Raw genomic sequence first — 18,224 nt, 5'->3', positions numbered from 1 at the left:
GAGGAGAAGTGTAGAAGGACAGAGGCTCTCAGCTGCATGGACCCTCACTCACTGCTGGTCTCGAGGGGCAAACAGCCTGAGCTGGAGCTACAGGTCACAGGGTCAGAGAAGGGGCCCTGGCCTGAAAGAGTCCTTGCCTCTCTCCCTCACATCTCAGATGAGGTCCAGCACAGAGTTCACTAGCAAAAGACAGACAAGCAGAGCAGACAATGTCACCTCATCCCTCTGCTGGCAGAAGCCCTGGGCTCTGGCTGGCCTAGGAACACTGCAGCACTGAAGTGACAAAAGACTGTAAGAAGCATTTCAGGTAAGAGCAGACTTGAGAAGCTAAAGAGAGGCCAAGTGTTGAGGCCAAGGGTGTGGCAGAGGAAAGACGCAGATGCACAGCAAAAGACCTGGGACCAGGTCAGAGATGCCAGATGGAGTCAAGTCAGAGGCAGACAAGAGCCAGAGCTGGCAGAGGCTTTCCTGGGAGCCTGTGGCCTCCATTCTAAGTGGGTACACAGCTGCAAGGGGCCCAGCTGGTTCAGTTATAGCCACCCTAGAGATGCATGCTGGGGTCCCCTTTTGCTGTCATACAGTACAACTCTTACTCTACCATGTGGGGAGCTTAGCTGGGGCCCTGGGAGGATGAGCAAGAGCTTTGGATTCATCACAACCTGGGCCAGCTCCACTCACTGCTGAACCCCCAGAGTGGACAGCAGCACATGGATACAGCACATGCTTGATAAATGCTCACTGTATGGGTGAATTGAATCTCCTCTTGAACTTACTTGCGAGGTGATGTTGAACAAGTCATTTAAAGCTCTAACCTTAACTTCATGGCAATAAAATACAGTGCGATCAGTGGCCCTGGAGAGGTGCAGAGGGGCAGCCCTGATTTACCCGCCCTGTGAAATGCAGGTGGTGATAACCCTGGATGCCTAGTACCATCCTGAGCTCTTTGCACGCATTTCTGTTTTGGGGGGTAACAGGGACAGAAAGGAATGGAAGGGGAAATGAAGGACCCAAGCAGGCTCCTGACTTCAATGTGGATGAGCTGAGAGATTGTCCGGGGGTATTGCTGGCAGCTGGGGCCCAGCGTGGGTCGTGAAAAGCAGTTTCTATCTTCCACCACCATTCACCCTCTCCTCCAATGCCCCTTGGTCCGAAAGCTTTTTAAGGGCAAGCAGGGGTCATATCTGGCTTCTGTAGCTTCTGGGTCAAAAGACTGAGCAAGGATCAGCCCTGAGTCTCACATCCCCAGCGCTGCCTGAAATCTGCTCACCTGGGCGCATGTCCCTGGCTTCCTCCTGGCCCGGCAGCAAGGTCACGACTGCCATAGCCCCCTGGGCCTGATCCGGGCCTTTCAGGTCTACATGTTCTGAAGTGTTGCAGAGCTGCCCTTTGAGGAAAAGGCCACTTCTCTGCTCCCGGGGTGTTCTATAAAAGCTGCCAATATAGGAAGGCCCAGAGTGAGGGCCTCTACAATACCCGGACCCAGGTTCCTGAAAGGGAAGTGGCCTGGCCCACTTCAAAGGCCTGACATTTGCGCTGCAGGGCTGGCTCAGCCACGGGAGCCTGGGGCACAGCCAGTCCTACAGCAAGACCACCCAGGTGTACAGGGGAGAGGAGGAGCAGTCAGGATGTGACTAGGGGCAGCTGCAGCCCAGTACCTGTGGGAGGTGCTAGGCCCTGCACACTGTCACCGGCTGCCCGTCCCCTGCCCAGGCTTAGGGGTTTCACCCCTGGGGAAGCTTCCTAAATCCTCTCTACATGGTCACTTCCCATGGCCACCACGTAGTTCAGGTGCCTCATTTCTCCCTGGGGAGATGGTAACCCCTGGTTACCTTGTCTCCCAGCCTAGGCCCTCCAATTCCACCCTGCACCGAGTTGTCGTTCTCAGATGCACATCCTGCCCTGTCACATCTCCAAGGGCTGCACCCCAAGCCTCAGTGCCCTGCAGCTGCCCTCCTTGATGACTGATTTCCAAACACTTGCTCTCACCCCTTGCCTCAGACACTGAATTCAGCCCCTGCTCTCCTTGGCTTCTTGGCCTTTGCATATGCCATTCTCCATAACTGGAACGTGCTACTAAATGGAGATTAAAATTCTCAATTGATTTGGAGTTTGTGAGAATTCGGAGAGACAGCATTTGTGAAATGTCTAACATAGGAACTGGCCCATAATAAGTGCTTAAGGGATGTTTGTGGAATTAATGGATGTTGAATGAATAGTTTTAAATCTGCTCTTAGGAAAAAACACCGATGTAAACAGACGTCAAAGTGTTTGGGAAGAGGATGCCTCTTAGAATAGGAGTGATGGAGGACAGAAGCCACCCTGCGAAAGGAAACAGGACCTCCACATGGGTATATTCCATGTGGAACTGTCCATCTGTAGTCAGTATCTGGGTTATGTGCTCCCATGAGATGGGGGCATCCTCGCAAGGCTTGCATTTCCAAAGTCAATACCTAAATAAGAGGCAGGTCCTCGGGAGTTGAGGAAGACGGTGGAAGAGTAAGACGCGGAGATCACCTTCCTCCCCACAGATACACCAGAAATACACCTACACGTGGAATAACTCCTACAGAACACCTACTGAACGCTGGCAGAAGACCTCAGACCTCCCAAAAGGCAAGAAAGTCCCCACGTACCTGGGTAGGGCAAAAGAAAAAAGAATAAACAGAGACAAAAGGATAGGGACGGGTCCTGCACCAGTGGGAGGGAGCTGTGAAGGAGGAAAGGTTTCCACACACTAGGAAGCCCTTTCGCGGGCGGAGACTGCGGGTGGCAGAGGGGGGAAGCTTCGGAGCCGCGGAGGAGAGTGCAGCAACAGGGGTGCGGAGGGCAAAGTGGAGAGATTCCCGCACAGAGGATCGGTGCCGACCGGCACTCACCAGCCCAAGAGGCTTGTCTGCTCACCCGCCGGGGTGGGCGGGGGCTGGGAGCTGAGGCTCGGGCTTCGGACGGATCGGAAATCATAAAGATCAGATCAGAAATAAATGAAAAAGAAATGAAGGAAACGATAGCAAAGATCAATAAAACTAAAAGCTGGTTCTTTGAGAAGATAAACAAAATTGATAAACCATTAGCCAGACTCATCAAGAAAAAAAGGGAGAAGACTCATATCAATAGAATTAGATATGAAAAAGGAGAAGTAACAACTGACACTGCAGAAATACAAAGGATCATGAGAGATTACTACAAGCAACTCTATGCCAACGAAATGGACAACCTGGAAGAAATGGACAAATTCTTAGAAATGCACAACTTGCCAAGACTGAACCAGGAAGAAATAGAAAATAGGAACAGACCAATCACAAGCACTGAAATTGAAACTGTGATTAAAAATCTTCCAACAGGGCTTCCCCAGTGGCACAGTGGTTGAGAGTCCGCCTGCAGATGCACGGGACACAGGTTCGTGCCCCAGTCCGGGAAGATCCCACATGCTGCGGAGCGGCTGGGCCCATGAGCCAGGGCCACCGAGCCTGCGTGTCCGGAGCCTGTGCTCCGCAACGGGACAGGCCACAGCAGTGAGAGGCCCGCGTACTGCAAAAAAAAAAAAAATCTTCCAACAAACAAAAGCCCAGGACCAGATGGCTTCACAGGCGAATTCTATCAAACATTTAGAGAAGAGCTAACACCTATCCTTCTCAAACTCTTCCAAAATATAGCTGAGGGAGGAACACTCCCAAACTCATTGTATGAGGCCACCATCACCCTGATACCAAAACCAGACAAAGATGTCACAAAGAAAGAAAACTACAGGCCAATATCACTGATGAATATAGATGCAAAAATCCTTAACAAAATACCAGCAAACAGACTCCAACAGCACATTAAAAGGATCATACACCATGATCAAGTGGGGTTTATTCCAGGAATGCAAGGATTCCTCAATATACACAAATCAATCAACGTGATACACCATATTAACAAACTGAAGAAGAAAAACCATATGATCATCTCAATAGAAGCAGAGAAAGCGTTTGACAAAATTCAACACCCATTTATGATAAAAACCCTGCAGAAAGTAGGCATAGAGGGAACTTTCCTCAACATAATAAAGGCCATATATGACAAACCCACAGCCAACATTGTCCTCAATGGTGAAAAACTGAAACCATTTCCACTAAGATCGGGAACAAGACAAGGTTGCTCACTCTCACCACTATTACTCAACAGAGTTTTGGAGTTTTAGCCACAGCAATCAGAGAAGAAAAAGAAATAAAAGGTATCCAAATCGGAAAAGAAGAAGTAAAGCTGTCACTGTTTGCAGATGACATGATACTATACATAGAGAATCCTAAAGATGCTACCAGAAAACTACTAGAGCTAATCAATGAACTTGGTGAAGTTGCAGGATACAAAATTAATGCACAGAAATCTCTGGCATTCCTATACACTAATGATGAAAAATCTGAAAGTGAAATTAAGAAAACACTCCCATTTACCATTGCAACAAAAAAGAATAAAATATCTAGGAATAAACCTACCTAAGGAGACAAAAGACCTGTATGCAGAAAATTATAAGACTGACTGATGAAAGAAATTAAAGATGATACAAATAGACGGAGAGATATACCATGTTCTTGGATTGGAAGAATTAACATTGCGAAAATGACTATACTACCCAAAGCAATCTACAGATTCAATGCAATCCCTATCAAACTACCACTGGCATTTTTCACAGCACTAGAACAAAAAAGTTCACAATTTGTATGAAAACACAAAAGACCCCAAATAGCAAAAGCAATCTTGAGAACGAAAAATGGAGCTGGAGGAATCAGGCTCCCTGACTTCAGAGTATACTACAAAGCTACAGTAATCAAGACAGTATGGCACTGCCACAAAAACAGAAATATAGATCAAGGGAACAGGATAGAAAGCCCAGAGATAAACCCACACACATATGGTCACCTTATCTTTGATAAAGGAAGCAAGAACGTACAGTGGAGAAAAGACAGCCTCTTCAGTAAGTGGGGCTGGGAAAACTGGACAGTTACATGTAAAGGTATGAAGTTAGAACACTCGCTAACACCATATACAAAAATAAACTCAAAATGGATTAAACGCCTAAATGTAAGGCCAGACACTATCACACTCTTAGAGGAAAACATAGGCGGAACACTCTATGACATAAATCACAGCAAGATCCTTTTTGACCCACCTCCTAGAGAAAAGGAAATAAAAAAATAAATAAACAAATGGGACCTAATGAAACTTAAAAGCTTTTGCACAGCAAAGGAAACCATAAACAAGACCAAAAGACAACCCTCAGAATGGGAGAAAATATTTGCAAATGAAGCAACTGACAAAGGATTCATCTCCAAGATTTACAAGCAGCTCATGCAGCTCAGTAACAAAAAAACAAACAATCCAATCCAAAAATGGGCAGAAGACCTAAATAGACATTTCTCCAAAGAAGATATACAGATTGCCAACAAACACATGAAAGAATGCTCAACATCACTAATCGTTAGAGAAATGCAAATCAAAACTACAATGAGATATCATCTCACACCAGTCAGAATGGCCATCATCAAAAAGTCTAGAAACAATAAATGCTGGAGAGGGTGTGGAGAAAAGGGAATCCTCTTGCACTGTTGGTGGGAATGTAAACTGATACAGTCACTATGGAGAACAGTATGGAGGTTCCTTAAAAAACTAAAAACTGAACTACCATACGACACAGCAATCCTAATACTGGGCATATACCCTGAGAAAACCATAATTCAAAAAGACTCATGTACCAAAATGTTCATTGCAGCTCTGTTTACAATAGCCAGGACATGGAAACAACCTAAGTGTCCATCATTGGATGAATGGATAAAGAAGATGTGGCACATATATACAATGGAATATTACTCAGCCATAAAAAGAAACAAAATTGAGATATCTGCAGTGAGGTGGATGGACCTAGAGTCTGTGATACAGAGTGAAGTAAGTCAGAAAGAGAAAAACAAATACTGTAGGCTAACACATATGTATGGAATCTAAGAAAAAAAAATGTCATGAAGAACCTAGGGGTAAGACGGGAATAAAGACACAGACCTACTAGAGAATGGACTTGAGGATACGGGAAGGGGGAAGGGTAAGCTGGGACAAAGTGAGAGAGAGGCATGGACATATATACACTACCAAACGTAAAACAGATAGCTAGTAGGAAGCAGCCGCATAGCACAGGGAGATCAGCTCAGTGCTTTGTGACCACCTAGAGGGGTAGGATAGGGACGGTGGGAGGGAAGGAGACACAAGAGGGAAGAGATATGGGGATATATGTATATGTATAACTGACTGACTTTGTTATAAAGCAGAAAGTAACACACCATTGTAAAGCAATTATACTCCAATAAAGATGTTAAAAAAAAGAAGAAGAAGAAAAAAAAAAAGAAGCTGGTCCTCACATCTGCAGGAAACGGAAGACAGAATTCAGCCGTGAGCTCTTGACTGGGGTTTCAGCTCTTGAGAAACCCAGGCAGACATTCCTGGCTGCTGGATAATTAAAGACCAGTCACATGAAGCCAGAGGACCAGGGATGGAAAGATAACATTTTTTTGAACAGTTAACACCCAGAATCCCCATTACATCAGTAACTATATTTTATTTAGGAAAATACCTGTGTCAGCAGGAGCAAAGGCTACCAGTAAAATTGTTAAATTGATCTTCATGAGAAAATGAGGAGAATTTACTTTGGAGTCAAGACCCAGAGGGAGAAAAGAGAGGGTGGATAGGGAACGGGAAGCTAGCAAGATGTGGAGAAAGGATGAAGCCCTGGGTGGACGGGGTGGGGCTGTGGAGAAGCACACAAGCCTTCTCCGGGAAGACTTCGAAACTTCGAGGCTGTTTGTGCAGCTGCCATGCGAAAGTCCCACCTCTACCTCCACCGTATGTGACACCATCTCCGAGACGTGGATTTGCTGTCTTGCTGAAACCAGGAAAGACACTGATTTCCCATCTGGATCGGTACTGGGTGGGGTAGAGGCAGCCCCATCAGAAGCTCAGATGATTTGTTTACTTCCTTACTGAGTCCCTAGGGGCAGGATTAGGGCCAGGAGTAATGAAAACAGAAGCCCCCTGTGAAATGTGCTGAGCTCCTCAGGAGACCTGTACGTGTCCAATCCTATCTGGATCTCAGCGGCCTGAGACCTATGCCCACCCCCGTCAGGCTGGAAGGGAGAGGCCCAGGAGGATGACGGCGCTGCTAGGTCACCAGCTGTCTGCCTTCCCAGTGCTCTGTGCACGTTTCTCCACAGTAAATCTGAGAATTGAGGCAGGTCATATTAGGGTGCTCCAGCCTTGCCTCCCTTGCACTCCAGGGGCCCAGGGAACTGTTGTGCATCCACGTTATCAAGGTACAAATCATCCTGGAAGGCAAAGGAAGATGAATGGCAGGCCAGGGTCGCAGCCACACGGGCCAGCTGCAGCTCGCCACCAGACCATTATCCACCCAACACCACAGCTAAAACTGTGGGAAATGTGTTCATTAAGAAAGGCTGCATTTCCTCCAGGCTTCTAAAGAGCCCAGTTTTCTCTTGCCTCCGTCATTAATCAAGCGAAGTAATTAATCAATCAAAGTGCAGGGAGGCCTCACAGAGGCAAACAGCAGGAACTGACCCCTGACCAGATCCTCAGACAGGCTCTAGCCGTCCAGCGAAGTCAGACAAGCAGCCGGCAGAGGGTCCAGCTGGGAGGACAAGCTGACGCCCAGATGTCACAGCTTGAGAAATCCATCTCCAGGCGAGAGCTCTCTGCCAACCTGCTGCCAGCCCACCCGTCCTGAGAGAGGGCGCCACGGCCAGGCCTGAGGAGGGAGCCGATGGTGGCAGAGGGCCAAGAGGATGGGGATCTCTGCTCATGTTGAATCCGAGGACGGGGGAGGGGGGAGAGTTGTGGAGGAGCATTTGCTATACCCGAGGCTCTCTGGCCTCCAGTTGTACACATGGCCACCGGCGGCCAGAACTGCAACCAGCTGCACCCAAGCAGACCACCTGTTCAACTGGCCCTGACAAAGGCATCGATGCTCACGCTTCCCCAGTCTGGTCCCTACATGTTCCATCTGGGTCTTTAGGGTGAAGAAAACCAGAGAAAGTGACATGAAGTCCGAGGTAGCTCTGATGTGAGGAGGCTCAGTGTTGCTCCAGAGGAAAGAACTCTACAGGCAGGTTGACAAAAAACTTGTAAGCTAGGGAGAAGTCCAGAAAGCCTTACAGAAACAGGGATGTAAGGGGCGGGGTGAAATGCTTTAATAGATTGAGTGAGGAAGGAGTGATTCCATCTATCAAGCCATTCCACAATTTTAAAATGCATAAAGAAGGGAAATTCCAACCTGAGGGAGCATTTTATAATAATACCACATTAGCCCCTGCAGCCTAATTCAAGGATCAGGCTTCACAGTGACCAGACAACACAGCTTCTCTCATTCGCCTGTCCCGCCTTGGAAACACATTTGAATAGAAATGGGGTAGCAATGTGACAATGTGTCTGTTAGGTCAATTATAGCCCTGAAGTCACCAGGCAATGCAGTTCTGGAGACCAAGGATGCTAAACATGCATCTCTGACCAAGGCTACCCATGACATCTGAGCAAAGTCTCAGGGGTCCTTACGGTCTGCTTGTCACTTTTATTACTAGCTGAGTAAGACAGGCCCTAAACTAACTTGTCGAGAAAACAAGAATCAGAAACACCCAAATAAGACAGTGCTTTGTAGGGAAAAATAAACAGCGCTGCACACTGGCAAAGGCAATACTTTTGGAGCCACTAGAAGCCACTTATTTAAGTACTTTTCTTCCAAAAGATGTTCTCTTTACTAAATAGGAACCAAAATCATTTGCTGTAACTGCCTGGTTGGCTCTGGAGCACAGAAAGCCCTGACCACAGGCCTAATAGAAGAAGATGGAGCTTCTGACGCCAGCTCAGTACAGAAGCGGAGAGATGAACGATCCTGTAAAAATTCCCTGTTTTTGATGGTCCGCTTGAAAACTTCTAATCCAGAATTATCATCCCAAGAGCAGCCATCTGGGGGAGAAACTAAAGATGGACTTGAGGGTTCCATTTCCAAAAGGATTTTGATTAATTTCATCAAGACAAAGTTAATAATCCACGACATCAATGCTGTTTTGTTTTTTTTTTTTTCCCTTCAGTTGCTTGTGCTAAACATGTTAGAATCTTCTCCATAAATCTCACAGCTAGAGGCTAGTAGAAATTAGTTTGCCCTCTACACTGTCATTAAGAAAGAAAGAAGTGGTAATAGCTACTGAGGAAACGTGAAGGGAATGACTTGTAAATGAGATGAATCTGCCCAAATGGTGGTTGGGTAGGATGAGTAAATAAATCCACGTTGGCCTCTCTTCATAGCCCGCACAAGGAAGGAGATGCAATGAATGGAGATAGATTGCTTTAATAACGTATTTTATTTATGGATCTATAAAGAGGCTTCTAGAGACAGTTTAACTTATGTTAAGACCTGCATTCTTAACAGATCCACCCCATCAGTCCTTATCGAGAGTCTCCAAGGAGCAGGGTCTTGTCTGAAGAGCTAAGCGGGTCGCAAAGACAAGGCCTCTCCCCTCCCACACAAGGCAGCGATGATTGTGTGACTGATACGGACAGTAAGTGGTGCTGGATGCCGGTGATCAGGGGCTGGACAGGTGGGAAGTGCTCTCCCACCCACTGTGAGGCTATCCAAGAGCATGCTCAAGAAGGGAGCGGACTACGTCATACAAAAAATAACGAGGCCATGTTCAGCCTTTCCGTGGAAACCCTGAACACACCTGGCTCCCTCCTCCAGAGCGGTACTGTTAATAGCTCAGCCTTGTTCAAACTGCTTTCTATGTGTTCTCCCCTTTAATTTTCATTATGACTCTGAGGGGTAGGTAGTGTTCTAATCCCCAGTTTACACAGAAGGAAACTGAGGCACAGAATGACAAATAAATAATAATAAACAGTTAGTAACTAGAGTTACTGGAATTTGAACCCAAGCAAGCTGGCTCCTGTGCTATTGCTGCTGTTGCTACTACTTCTACTATTGCCAGTGCTGCTTCTGCTTCTGCTTCTGCTACTACTGCTACTATTACTACTACTACTACCGCTACTGCTACTATTACTACCTCTGCCGCTATCACTACTACTGCTACTATTACTAACACTACTACAGGTACTACGATTGCTACTGTGACTTCTGCTACTATTACTGCTACTGCTGCTACTGCTACTATTGCTACTACTATTACCACTACCGCTACTATTACTACCACTGCCGCTATCACTACTACTGCTACTGCTACTATTACTACTACTACTACTACCACTACTGCTACTATTACTACCTCTGCCGCTATCACTACTACTGCTACCACTACTATTATTAACACTACTACAGGTACTACGGTTGCTACTGTGACTTCTGCTACTATTACTGCTACTGCTGCTACTGTTACTATTACTTCTATTACTGCTGCTACTACTGCTACTACTTCGGCTGCTATTACTGCTGCTACGATTACTATACTACTGCTACTGCTACTACTACTAACACTACTATAGCCACTGCTGCTGCTACTGTGACTACTGCTACTATTACTGCTACTGCTGCTACTGTTACTATTACTGCTGCTACTACTGCTACTACTCCTTCTGCTGCTATTACTGCTGCTCCTATTACTGCCGCCATCACTACTACTGCTACCGCTACTATTACTAACACTATTATAGCCACTGCTGCTGCTACTGTGACTACTGCTAGTATTACTGCTACTGCTGCTACTGTTACTACTGCTCCTACTACTGTTACAAGATCTCTATGATTTCACTCTTAAATCTTGCACTTTATGTAGTGCCTGGGTCTCAGAAGGAACAAAGAGAGGTAGGGTGGCCAGGATTCTAGGTTCGATATTGCACTGACCTCACTTGATGACTAGCCACCCACCTCAGAGCCATGGCTTTGTTCATCCTCCTAATGGTTGTGTGTCATTTCAGAAAGCCCTCTACTGCATTCCTTGCTGCTACCATCAGTCTCCTTTTCTGTCTTGGCCTCCAGGACAGATTCTTTGTATCCGGTGTGTTTGATGTGCAACCAAAGAGCTCACCTAAGCCTTTTGCCCAGGGCACAATGAATAATCAAGACCTAGACAGGAAGTACTTTCTCCTCTCCCTCCACCCCATCAAGGCAGCACGTGCTGGTGTACCGGGAAGCAGCCCTCCTTTCTCCTGGAGTAGAAGTGCAGTATGGTAAAGCAAGGACTGAGGAAAATGGATGGGGGATATGGGGCAGGGTGCAGCAGGGCTGGTGTACGTTTGGAGGAGGACGAAGCCCTTTGAGGAGAGAGAACCTGGGAAGAACTTCCTAGGAGTGAGACCCTCCCGGGGTCTGGCCCCCACACAGAGTGGCTGGCACCTCCCCATCCTGCCCTGGGTGGGGATGAGCACACACTGCCTGGGCCACGTGGTCGCACTGCACTTGCATCCACACGGAGAGTGGGATGGTAAATACAGAGGCACCATGAGACCCCCTCACCTCTTCTTCCAAACTCCAGAAGAGAAGAAGGCAGGACAGGTCACGGCAGGATCCAAAACCACAAATCCTTGCATTAAGCACCTTCCACGTCTGGCCCATATGCCCAGGGCTCTCAAGTCTATGGCCCTGTGGAGGCCTTTGGTCCACTCTCTCGGTCAACCCTTCACCACCTCAGAAAGACCCCAGACCTTCTGATGGCTCCCTGGAGCCATGGGTTTTGGGGAAGAGGGAGTTACTCCAGCTAAAATCTCAGTGTCTTCTGTGCTTCCCTATCAACCAAGAACAGCGTTTGCCGCCTGTTGGAGCGTGTTTCCTCTCCCCGCACCGCCCCTCCCATATAAGATTATGGACTGGATTTGGTACCTTGGCAAATCACACATGTACCCAGCCTACCATAGAGATTCTAATAACCCCCCTCCGCAAATCATGTGCCCCCTGATTAGATGATACCAAGATGTTCTGGGGTGGCCCCAATACTCAGGTGGCAGACACAGCCCATTTCTGCCCTACAATCCTTACTGAGTAAAGAAGGTGTAACTAGTTTCAAATGCCGAGTGGCATGCATATCCCATGCACAAACTTCTGAGCACTTTTCACAAACCCAACTGGGAGAAACTTCCAAGTGTCAAATGAATGTTTTCTTGGGTGCTATATTCCTAGTGGAGACGCAGAGGCCGGGCTACCAACAGACAGTCTCCACAGCGCTTCACTGTTACCCCCAAACATCCAGGGAGAAAACCACCTCTCAACAGGTGCACAGCTCCACATCCCCCTCCCAGACCCAAGAGGAGCTAACCCTGATCGCACCTATGTCAAGAGAGTGGCAGAGTAACTAACCATACACACCGTACTTCTCATCTTGGAAGGAACGGAACAGGTGGGCAAGTGATGCTCCTACCCTTTTGCCCCTCCCTGCTCAGCTGGGAATCCAGCATGTTCTGGTTGACCTAAGCCTCAGCATTCAGAAGATGAACTGGGACAGTTCCCAGCTGTTTCCATATTATTGACTTTCTACACGGAACAACTTAAAACAGGTTCAAAATGATGACTCCCCGCAGGAAGGCCCTACCCCCAGTCCTGCCAGATGAAATCATGCCCCACAAAACAGTCATCACAGAAGCCTAAAAGACAGGACTCTCCTTACTCCCTAAGCATGCAACTTTTAAATATTAGAGGCACCCAGTGAGCTCATATGTCCTGCCTGCTGACAGTGGCCATAACTGCCTGCTAATGTGCTTAGAGGCACTGCCCAGTTGACTGGTTTCAATGTCAGCAAATGACAGAGTTCTAGTTACTGAAGTTGGTGAGCAACAGCACTCGGCCAACAGCTGAGGCATGTTGTTGACCGTGACAGACCAAGTGTACGGGTGAGACTTCCTCCTGGACGGAGCTTGGGAGGCAAGCACTGACCTGCAGCATTTGGAGGTAGCCTTCCTGGGGGTCGCAGAGCAGGGAAGAGATGCGGTGGTTGTTCCTCATGCATTTCTGGCTGTCCTTTGCAGATGGGAAGATCTGCCGGACCACGGTCATCCTGCCGAGGGCGCTGTGGACCAGATCCAGGATCTCCGGGTCACTGATTTCCTGGGAAGATAACCAGAAATGTTTACCATCGACTCATGAGCTCATGATCTCTGCAAAAGACTTACCAGTAGTTGTCTAGGTCTACAGCCTAAATAGCTGATGCCAAAGGGGTTATGAGTTTGGGCCCAAGGTCAAAGAATTCATTTGTTGCTTATTGACAAATAATACTTGCTTACCCTAAAATGGAAACAGGATTATTCAACACCTTCCCTGAAGGACAGGAAAAGATATCTGCAGCTAAACCACCAATGCACTGGCTTCCACGGAGTCAAACTCAAAAAGAACCAGTGCTGTCAAATGTCACAACAGGCATTAGCTGGAATTAAAGGCTGAATTTCCTGTTGGGAGTCATCTACCTGATTTAGACAAGGAAAACTGGTTTTCTCTGGCACAGCTGACCAAAATGCAATGAGTTTCCCCTAATTCTTTAATCATTAGATTTTCTTTTAAAAAAAGATTTGCGTACAAATTTTAAAAATATGTCCACTCATTCATTGCACAAAATCTACCCAACAGCTCCTCTGTGATTTGTTCTGTGTTGAGCACTGGGCATATAGCAGTGAATGAGTCAGGCTTAATCCCATCTGATGAAACTCAAGGTTTCATCATAGAATGAAATATGCTGAGTGATGTCATATGGAAATCTAGGGGCAAAGGAAACCTATTGTGCTTCCACATGAGACCATTTGCTAAGCTCTTTACACACATTTTATCAGTTGGTACTCACAACAACCTTAGGAATGCTATGAGGAAGATCCTATTATTATCCTATTGAAAGTGAGCACTCTCATGCACAGAAATAGCAAAGGGAGCAGGCTAAGGGGAGCTCTTTCCAGGACGAGGCTTGTGTGAGGAATTAGCGCTGAAGCTGAACCTGAAGGATGACCTTGTTAGGCAAAGTGCTTGCAGGTAGGGGGGGAGGGGGAGGGGCAGTGCAGAGCTGAGTCGTTGGCCGTGCTCCTGAAGATGCGGGCAACAGGTGGCACCCTGTGGTACCCTATTCCGGTACAGGTAGCGGGGTGCCCCTCCAACCTAGGGAGGGGCAGGGCCACTGGCAGGGGGGAGAGATGGTCAAAGGCAGCATGGGATCTGTGTCCTGGGCCAGATGTGGGTGTGGGGTTCAGTAAATCCCGCTAAATCATCCTCACTAGAGACAATGAGAAGCCCTTGAAAGATTTTATCCACCAACAAGCCACAATCAGATTTACATTTTAAAAAATCTCTGGCTGCTGTATGGAGTGAGGATTAGAGAGGAACAAAACAGCTCCATGTCTGAGATCAACACAGGAACTACAAGAAACGGACATTCACCAAGGGTTTTGGTGGTGGGAGAGAGTCAGGTTAAGAAAGCCCTGGTTCGCTGGTTCTAAGAAGTGACTCCATCAGTGTTGGCTGCAAGTCAAGATTTTAACTGTGAATAACTGTGTTTTAAAATTGGTCTTAAGTCTTCCTCCTTGCAGATGACACAGTCTAGAGTTGAGACGGTGAGATGGTATAAATGGACCTAATGAGGTTAGAAATGAGTGATCAGGAGTTTCAAAATCACTTAAACAAGAACATAACATGTTTAAGGGTATAAGGGTAAACAAAGTATTTCAGGAATGTCCTAGGTACTCAATATGAGTGTGTAGACTGGTCAGTTGTAGCCATATGCTAGATCTGGGAGAAAGGAGGAAATTAAGAATTGCATCCTTTTAGAATGATCAGTAGTTCCCAAGTATGCAGAACTGCAGGCATTTCAAAAGAATTGAAGTGCTATTACCTATTGAATCTGGGTTTAAGCCACTTAAACTTTGTATTTCAGACAAAAGTCTGTTTAAGGGACAATGATCTTGTTGGATTGGGACCAACTGACAATCAATGGTGTGGAAATTGCAATATAGGACCACCAAGTGAGATGGGCCCAGGACCCAGTTGGGCTTCAGGAAATGAAGCAGAGAATGTAGCTAAGCCTGGACATTTGTGCTCTGCTCTTAGCTGTCCTGCTAATGGATGCCTTGCCCCAAGCATAGGATAGTAGGATGAGAGAAATCATATTCTGACCTGATAGTAAGTAGAACTATAAGAAAGAGCAATAGGTGGAGTGGTCAGCTTTACTTGGAGAAGGAATACAGAGGCCTTTGCGGTGGGGGAGGGGGATTTTTTTTTTTTTTGCGGTACGCGGGCCTCTCACTGTTGTGGCCTCTCCCGTTGCGGAGCACAGGCTCCGGACGTGCAGGCTCTGCGGCCATGGCTCACGGGCCCAGCCGCTCCGCGGCATGTGGGATCTTCCCGGACCGGGGCATGAACCCGTGTCCCCTGCATTGGCAGGTGGACTCCCAACCACTGTGCCACCAGGGAAGCCCCCCTTTTTTTTTTTTAACCTAGAAAAATCACGAGGTCATGAAGAATGTAATTTGCATAAGGGGGTTTATCAAAGCCAGCACACCTTGGAAAGGAAATGGATATGTTACGAACCTTTTGTTTTTCTCGCTTACTTTTCATAGCAGAGGTCACCATAGAAGTTCTTTTATTAAGCCTCTCCTGCACCCTCAACTTCCCGATGGGAGAGTCAGTGGCACTGAACCCTCCCTACTGTGCCCCAAGAAGAACCCTGGAAATTGTAGGGGGCCTGGCTGATGGGGGAACACAGTACCTTTCTAATAGGTGTAACCCTCACCTTCCCTGGCCACATGCAGCAGCCCCTGGCGTGAGTGGCTAAAGAAGCCAGGGCAGCCAGGACCTAATCAAGGGGGCTGGGTCCCTGTCCCAAGTAGCCCAGATCTCCGACTATTCCTTTTCAATTCTGCCTACCCAGGACAGAGATGAGAACTTGGTACAGCTTCTTCCAACCCATCAGCTGCTATAAGCCTTCCTCAGAGTAAGGATCAGCTGGATTTCTGCAGACCTCCCATCTCCCGTGGCCCAGTTTTCACCCACTCACTTGGGGTCGAAGCACATAGTCTTGTCTGCCAAAGCACTCCTACCCACCTCCCCACACCTCTGGGCCTATCCTTAGTATCTAGTACAGAGAGAGCTGCAATCACATTCTAAGAATCCATGGAAGCAACTCCCCTGGATCGCTTGGAGGCAAGAAAAAGGGTCACTTCTTCTCCTAGGAATGTATCCTTCCCTTGGACACTTCCAAGCCTGCATCATCAATCAGTTCCGGCAGCTTCATGCCAGGCCCTCTTCTGTCCTGTTGGCCCTACCATGTCCCTTCAGTACCACTGGGCTGCACACAGGTATCTGCTCCCACTCTGCTCGCTGCTGTCAGGCAGGCACTGCCTCCAGGCTGCACACCAGGTCAGCCTCTGGACCACTGTGAACAGGACCAAACTCCGGGCCTTCCTAAGGGTGCAGAGGGCAATGCAAGCAGCCTATTTACATAACCCACATGGAGAACAAACTTCCCCTCTGCCCCAGTTGAACATTCCTTCCAGACAGTGCTGCTGATGAGCAGAAGAAACAAGACAATGTGTATATACTGTGTGATCTCCACCGACCTCACCAAAGCCATCAACGCAGCAATGAAACAGTAACACATCATACCCAGAAGCTCCCTGAAGTGCTGAAGGGCACAGGCTCAAAATAAATCTTGCTTATTTGATTACTTTTTAAGTTTGCCTTGTGAAATATATCTTAATGTACAAACATTACATAAAGTATGAATAATAAAATGATTTCAGTGTAACTTCCATCAAAAAATAACCTGCATCTTGGTTGGAAGCTTACCATTTCCTCCTCACCAGGAGCTGCCTTTGTCTTGCTATAACTTATGTATGTAACCTAAATAATATATATCTTAGTCTTGTTCGTTTTGTTCACCTTTGTGTAAGCTAAACAGTCTGCATCCTCTTACAACTGTGTTTTAACACAGTGGTTCTCAAACTTTGCTGTGTATCAGGATCACCTGGGGAATTGGCAAAATTACAGAGGTACAGTCCAGTCCCATTTCCACAAGCAAGGCTTCTATGTCTCCACTGGCTCTCCAGACAATTCCAGTGCTCACCAACGTCTAAAACCCACCGGGTTTAACATTAAGTGTTTGTGATCTATTCATGGAGATGGATGCAGCTCTGGTTCATTCATGTTCACAGCGGTACTATTGTGCTGTGTGATTCTGCCACAATGTATTCACCCTATTGTGATTACCGTTTGAATGTTTTTGCTTCTTTGCTATTAGGAACAAAGCTTCTATGCACATTTTTCCTGCCTGTGTGTCTTGGTACACACTTTTAAGAATTTCTCTATATACCTAGAATTAGAATTCCTCCATGGGAGAATATGTACATGTTCAAGTTTACTAGGTAATACCAAATTTCCAAAGTGATTTGTATCCACTTACAATTGTGTGTGGTGAAGACAGTTCCTGTTTTTCTGCATCGTTCCCTGCTCCTAATAGCCTATGACTTCCTAATATTTGCCAATCTGGTGAGAACGAACTGGTACATCACTGGACTTTAATTTCCACTTCCCTAATTCTTAATAGAGTTAAATATCTTTCATACATTCATGAATCATTTGTGTTTCCTTTCTTGTATCTGTGTTTTTGTCCAATTTCCTGGGTTGGATATCTTTGTGGGACTTTTTTTTTTTAGTTCTGGATATTAAGCTTTTGTCACACGCTGCAAATACCTTCTCCAGCTTCCAGAATGTTAGGTAGAACTAGCCTATAAATTCATCTAAACTGGTGTTTTCTTTGTAGAAAGATTTTTATTACTAATTAAATTTCCTTATCTTTATGGGAATTTTGCTTGTTTTGTCTTCCTTGCCCTAAGTCACTTTTTTCTAAAAATTCAGCCATGTTGTCCAAATTTTCCAATTAATGGCATAAGTTGTTCACAATGTCACTCTACTTCTTCTATTCTCTGCAGTGCATCTGAAGTTGTGTGCCATCAGCCACTTCTAATCATCTGTATTTGTGTCTTCTCTCTTACTTTGATCCTAGAGGTCTGTGTATTTTATGAATTCTCTTTAAAAAGTAAGTTTTGGCTTAACTGATACTCTTTTATGTGTTGGTTTTCTATTTCATTAATGTCTACTCATCTTGATTATTTTTATTTTTCTATTTTCTTTGGATTTATTAAGTGGTTATTTTTCAAACATTTTTCCATGTGAAGCTTAGGAAAGCTTTTGTCTTTCCTAATGAAGTATTTAAGACTATATA

General features: G+C 46.4%; 1 protein-coding gene across 3 annotated transcripts in view; it reads right to left on the bottom strand.

Moving 5' to 3' along the window:
* The window catches only part of GRID1 (glutamate ionotropic receptor delta type subunit 1), a 666,519-nt gene that overhangs the window by 208,480 nt on the left and 439,815 nt on the right, over nucleotides 1-18,224 (bottom strand). For all 3 annotated transcript variants that reach the window (XM_073793383.1, XM_033841989.2, XM_033841990.2), the window contains exon 6: nucleotides 12,905-13,075. In XM_073793383.1, the coding sequence (XP_073649484.1) occupies nucleotides 12,905-13,075 (171 nt within the window). The remainder of the gene's footprint in view (nucleotides 1-12,904; nucleotides 13,076-18,224) is intronic.

The sequence above is a fragment of the Tursiops truncatus genome, chromosome 16 (assembly GCF_011762595.2).
Source record: "Tursiops truncatus isolate mTurTru1 chromosome 16, mTurTru1.mat.Y, whole genome shotgun sequence".
NCBI classification, from domain to species: domain Eukaryota; kingdom Metazoa; phylum Chordata; class Mammalia; order Artiodactyla; family Delphinidae; genus Tursiops; species Tursiops truncatus.
Note: the sequence above shows the minus strand (reverse complement) of the source record. Positions and strands in the feature narration are given on the sequence as shown.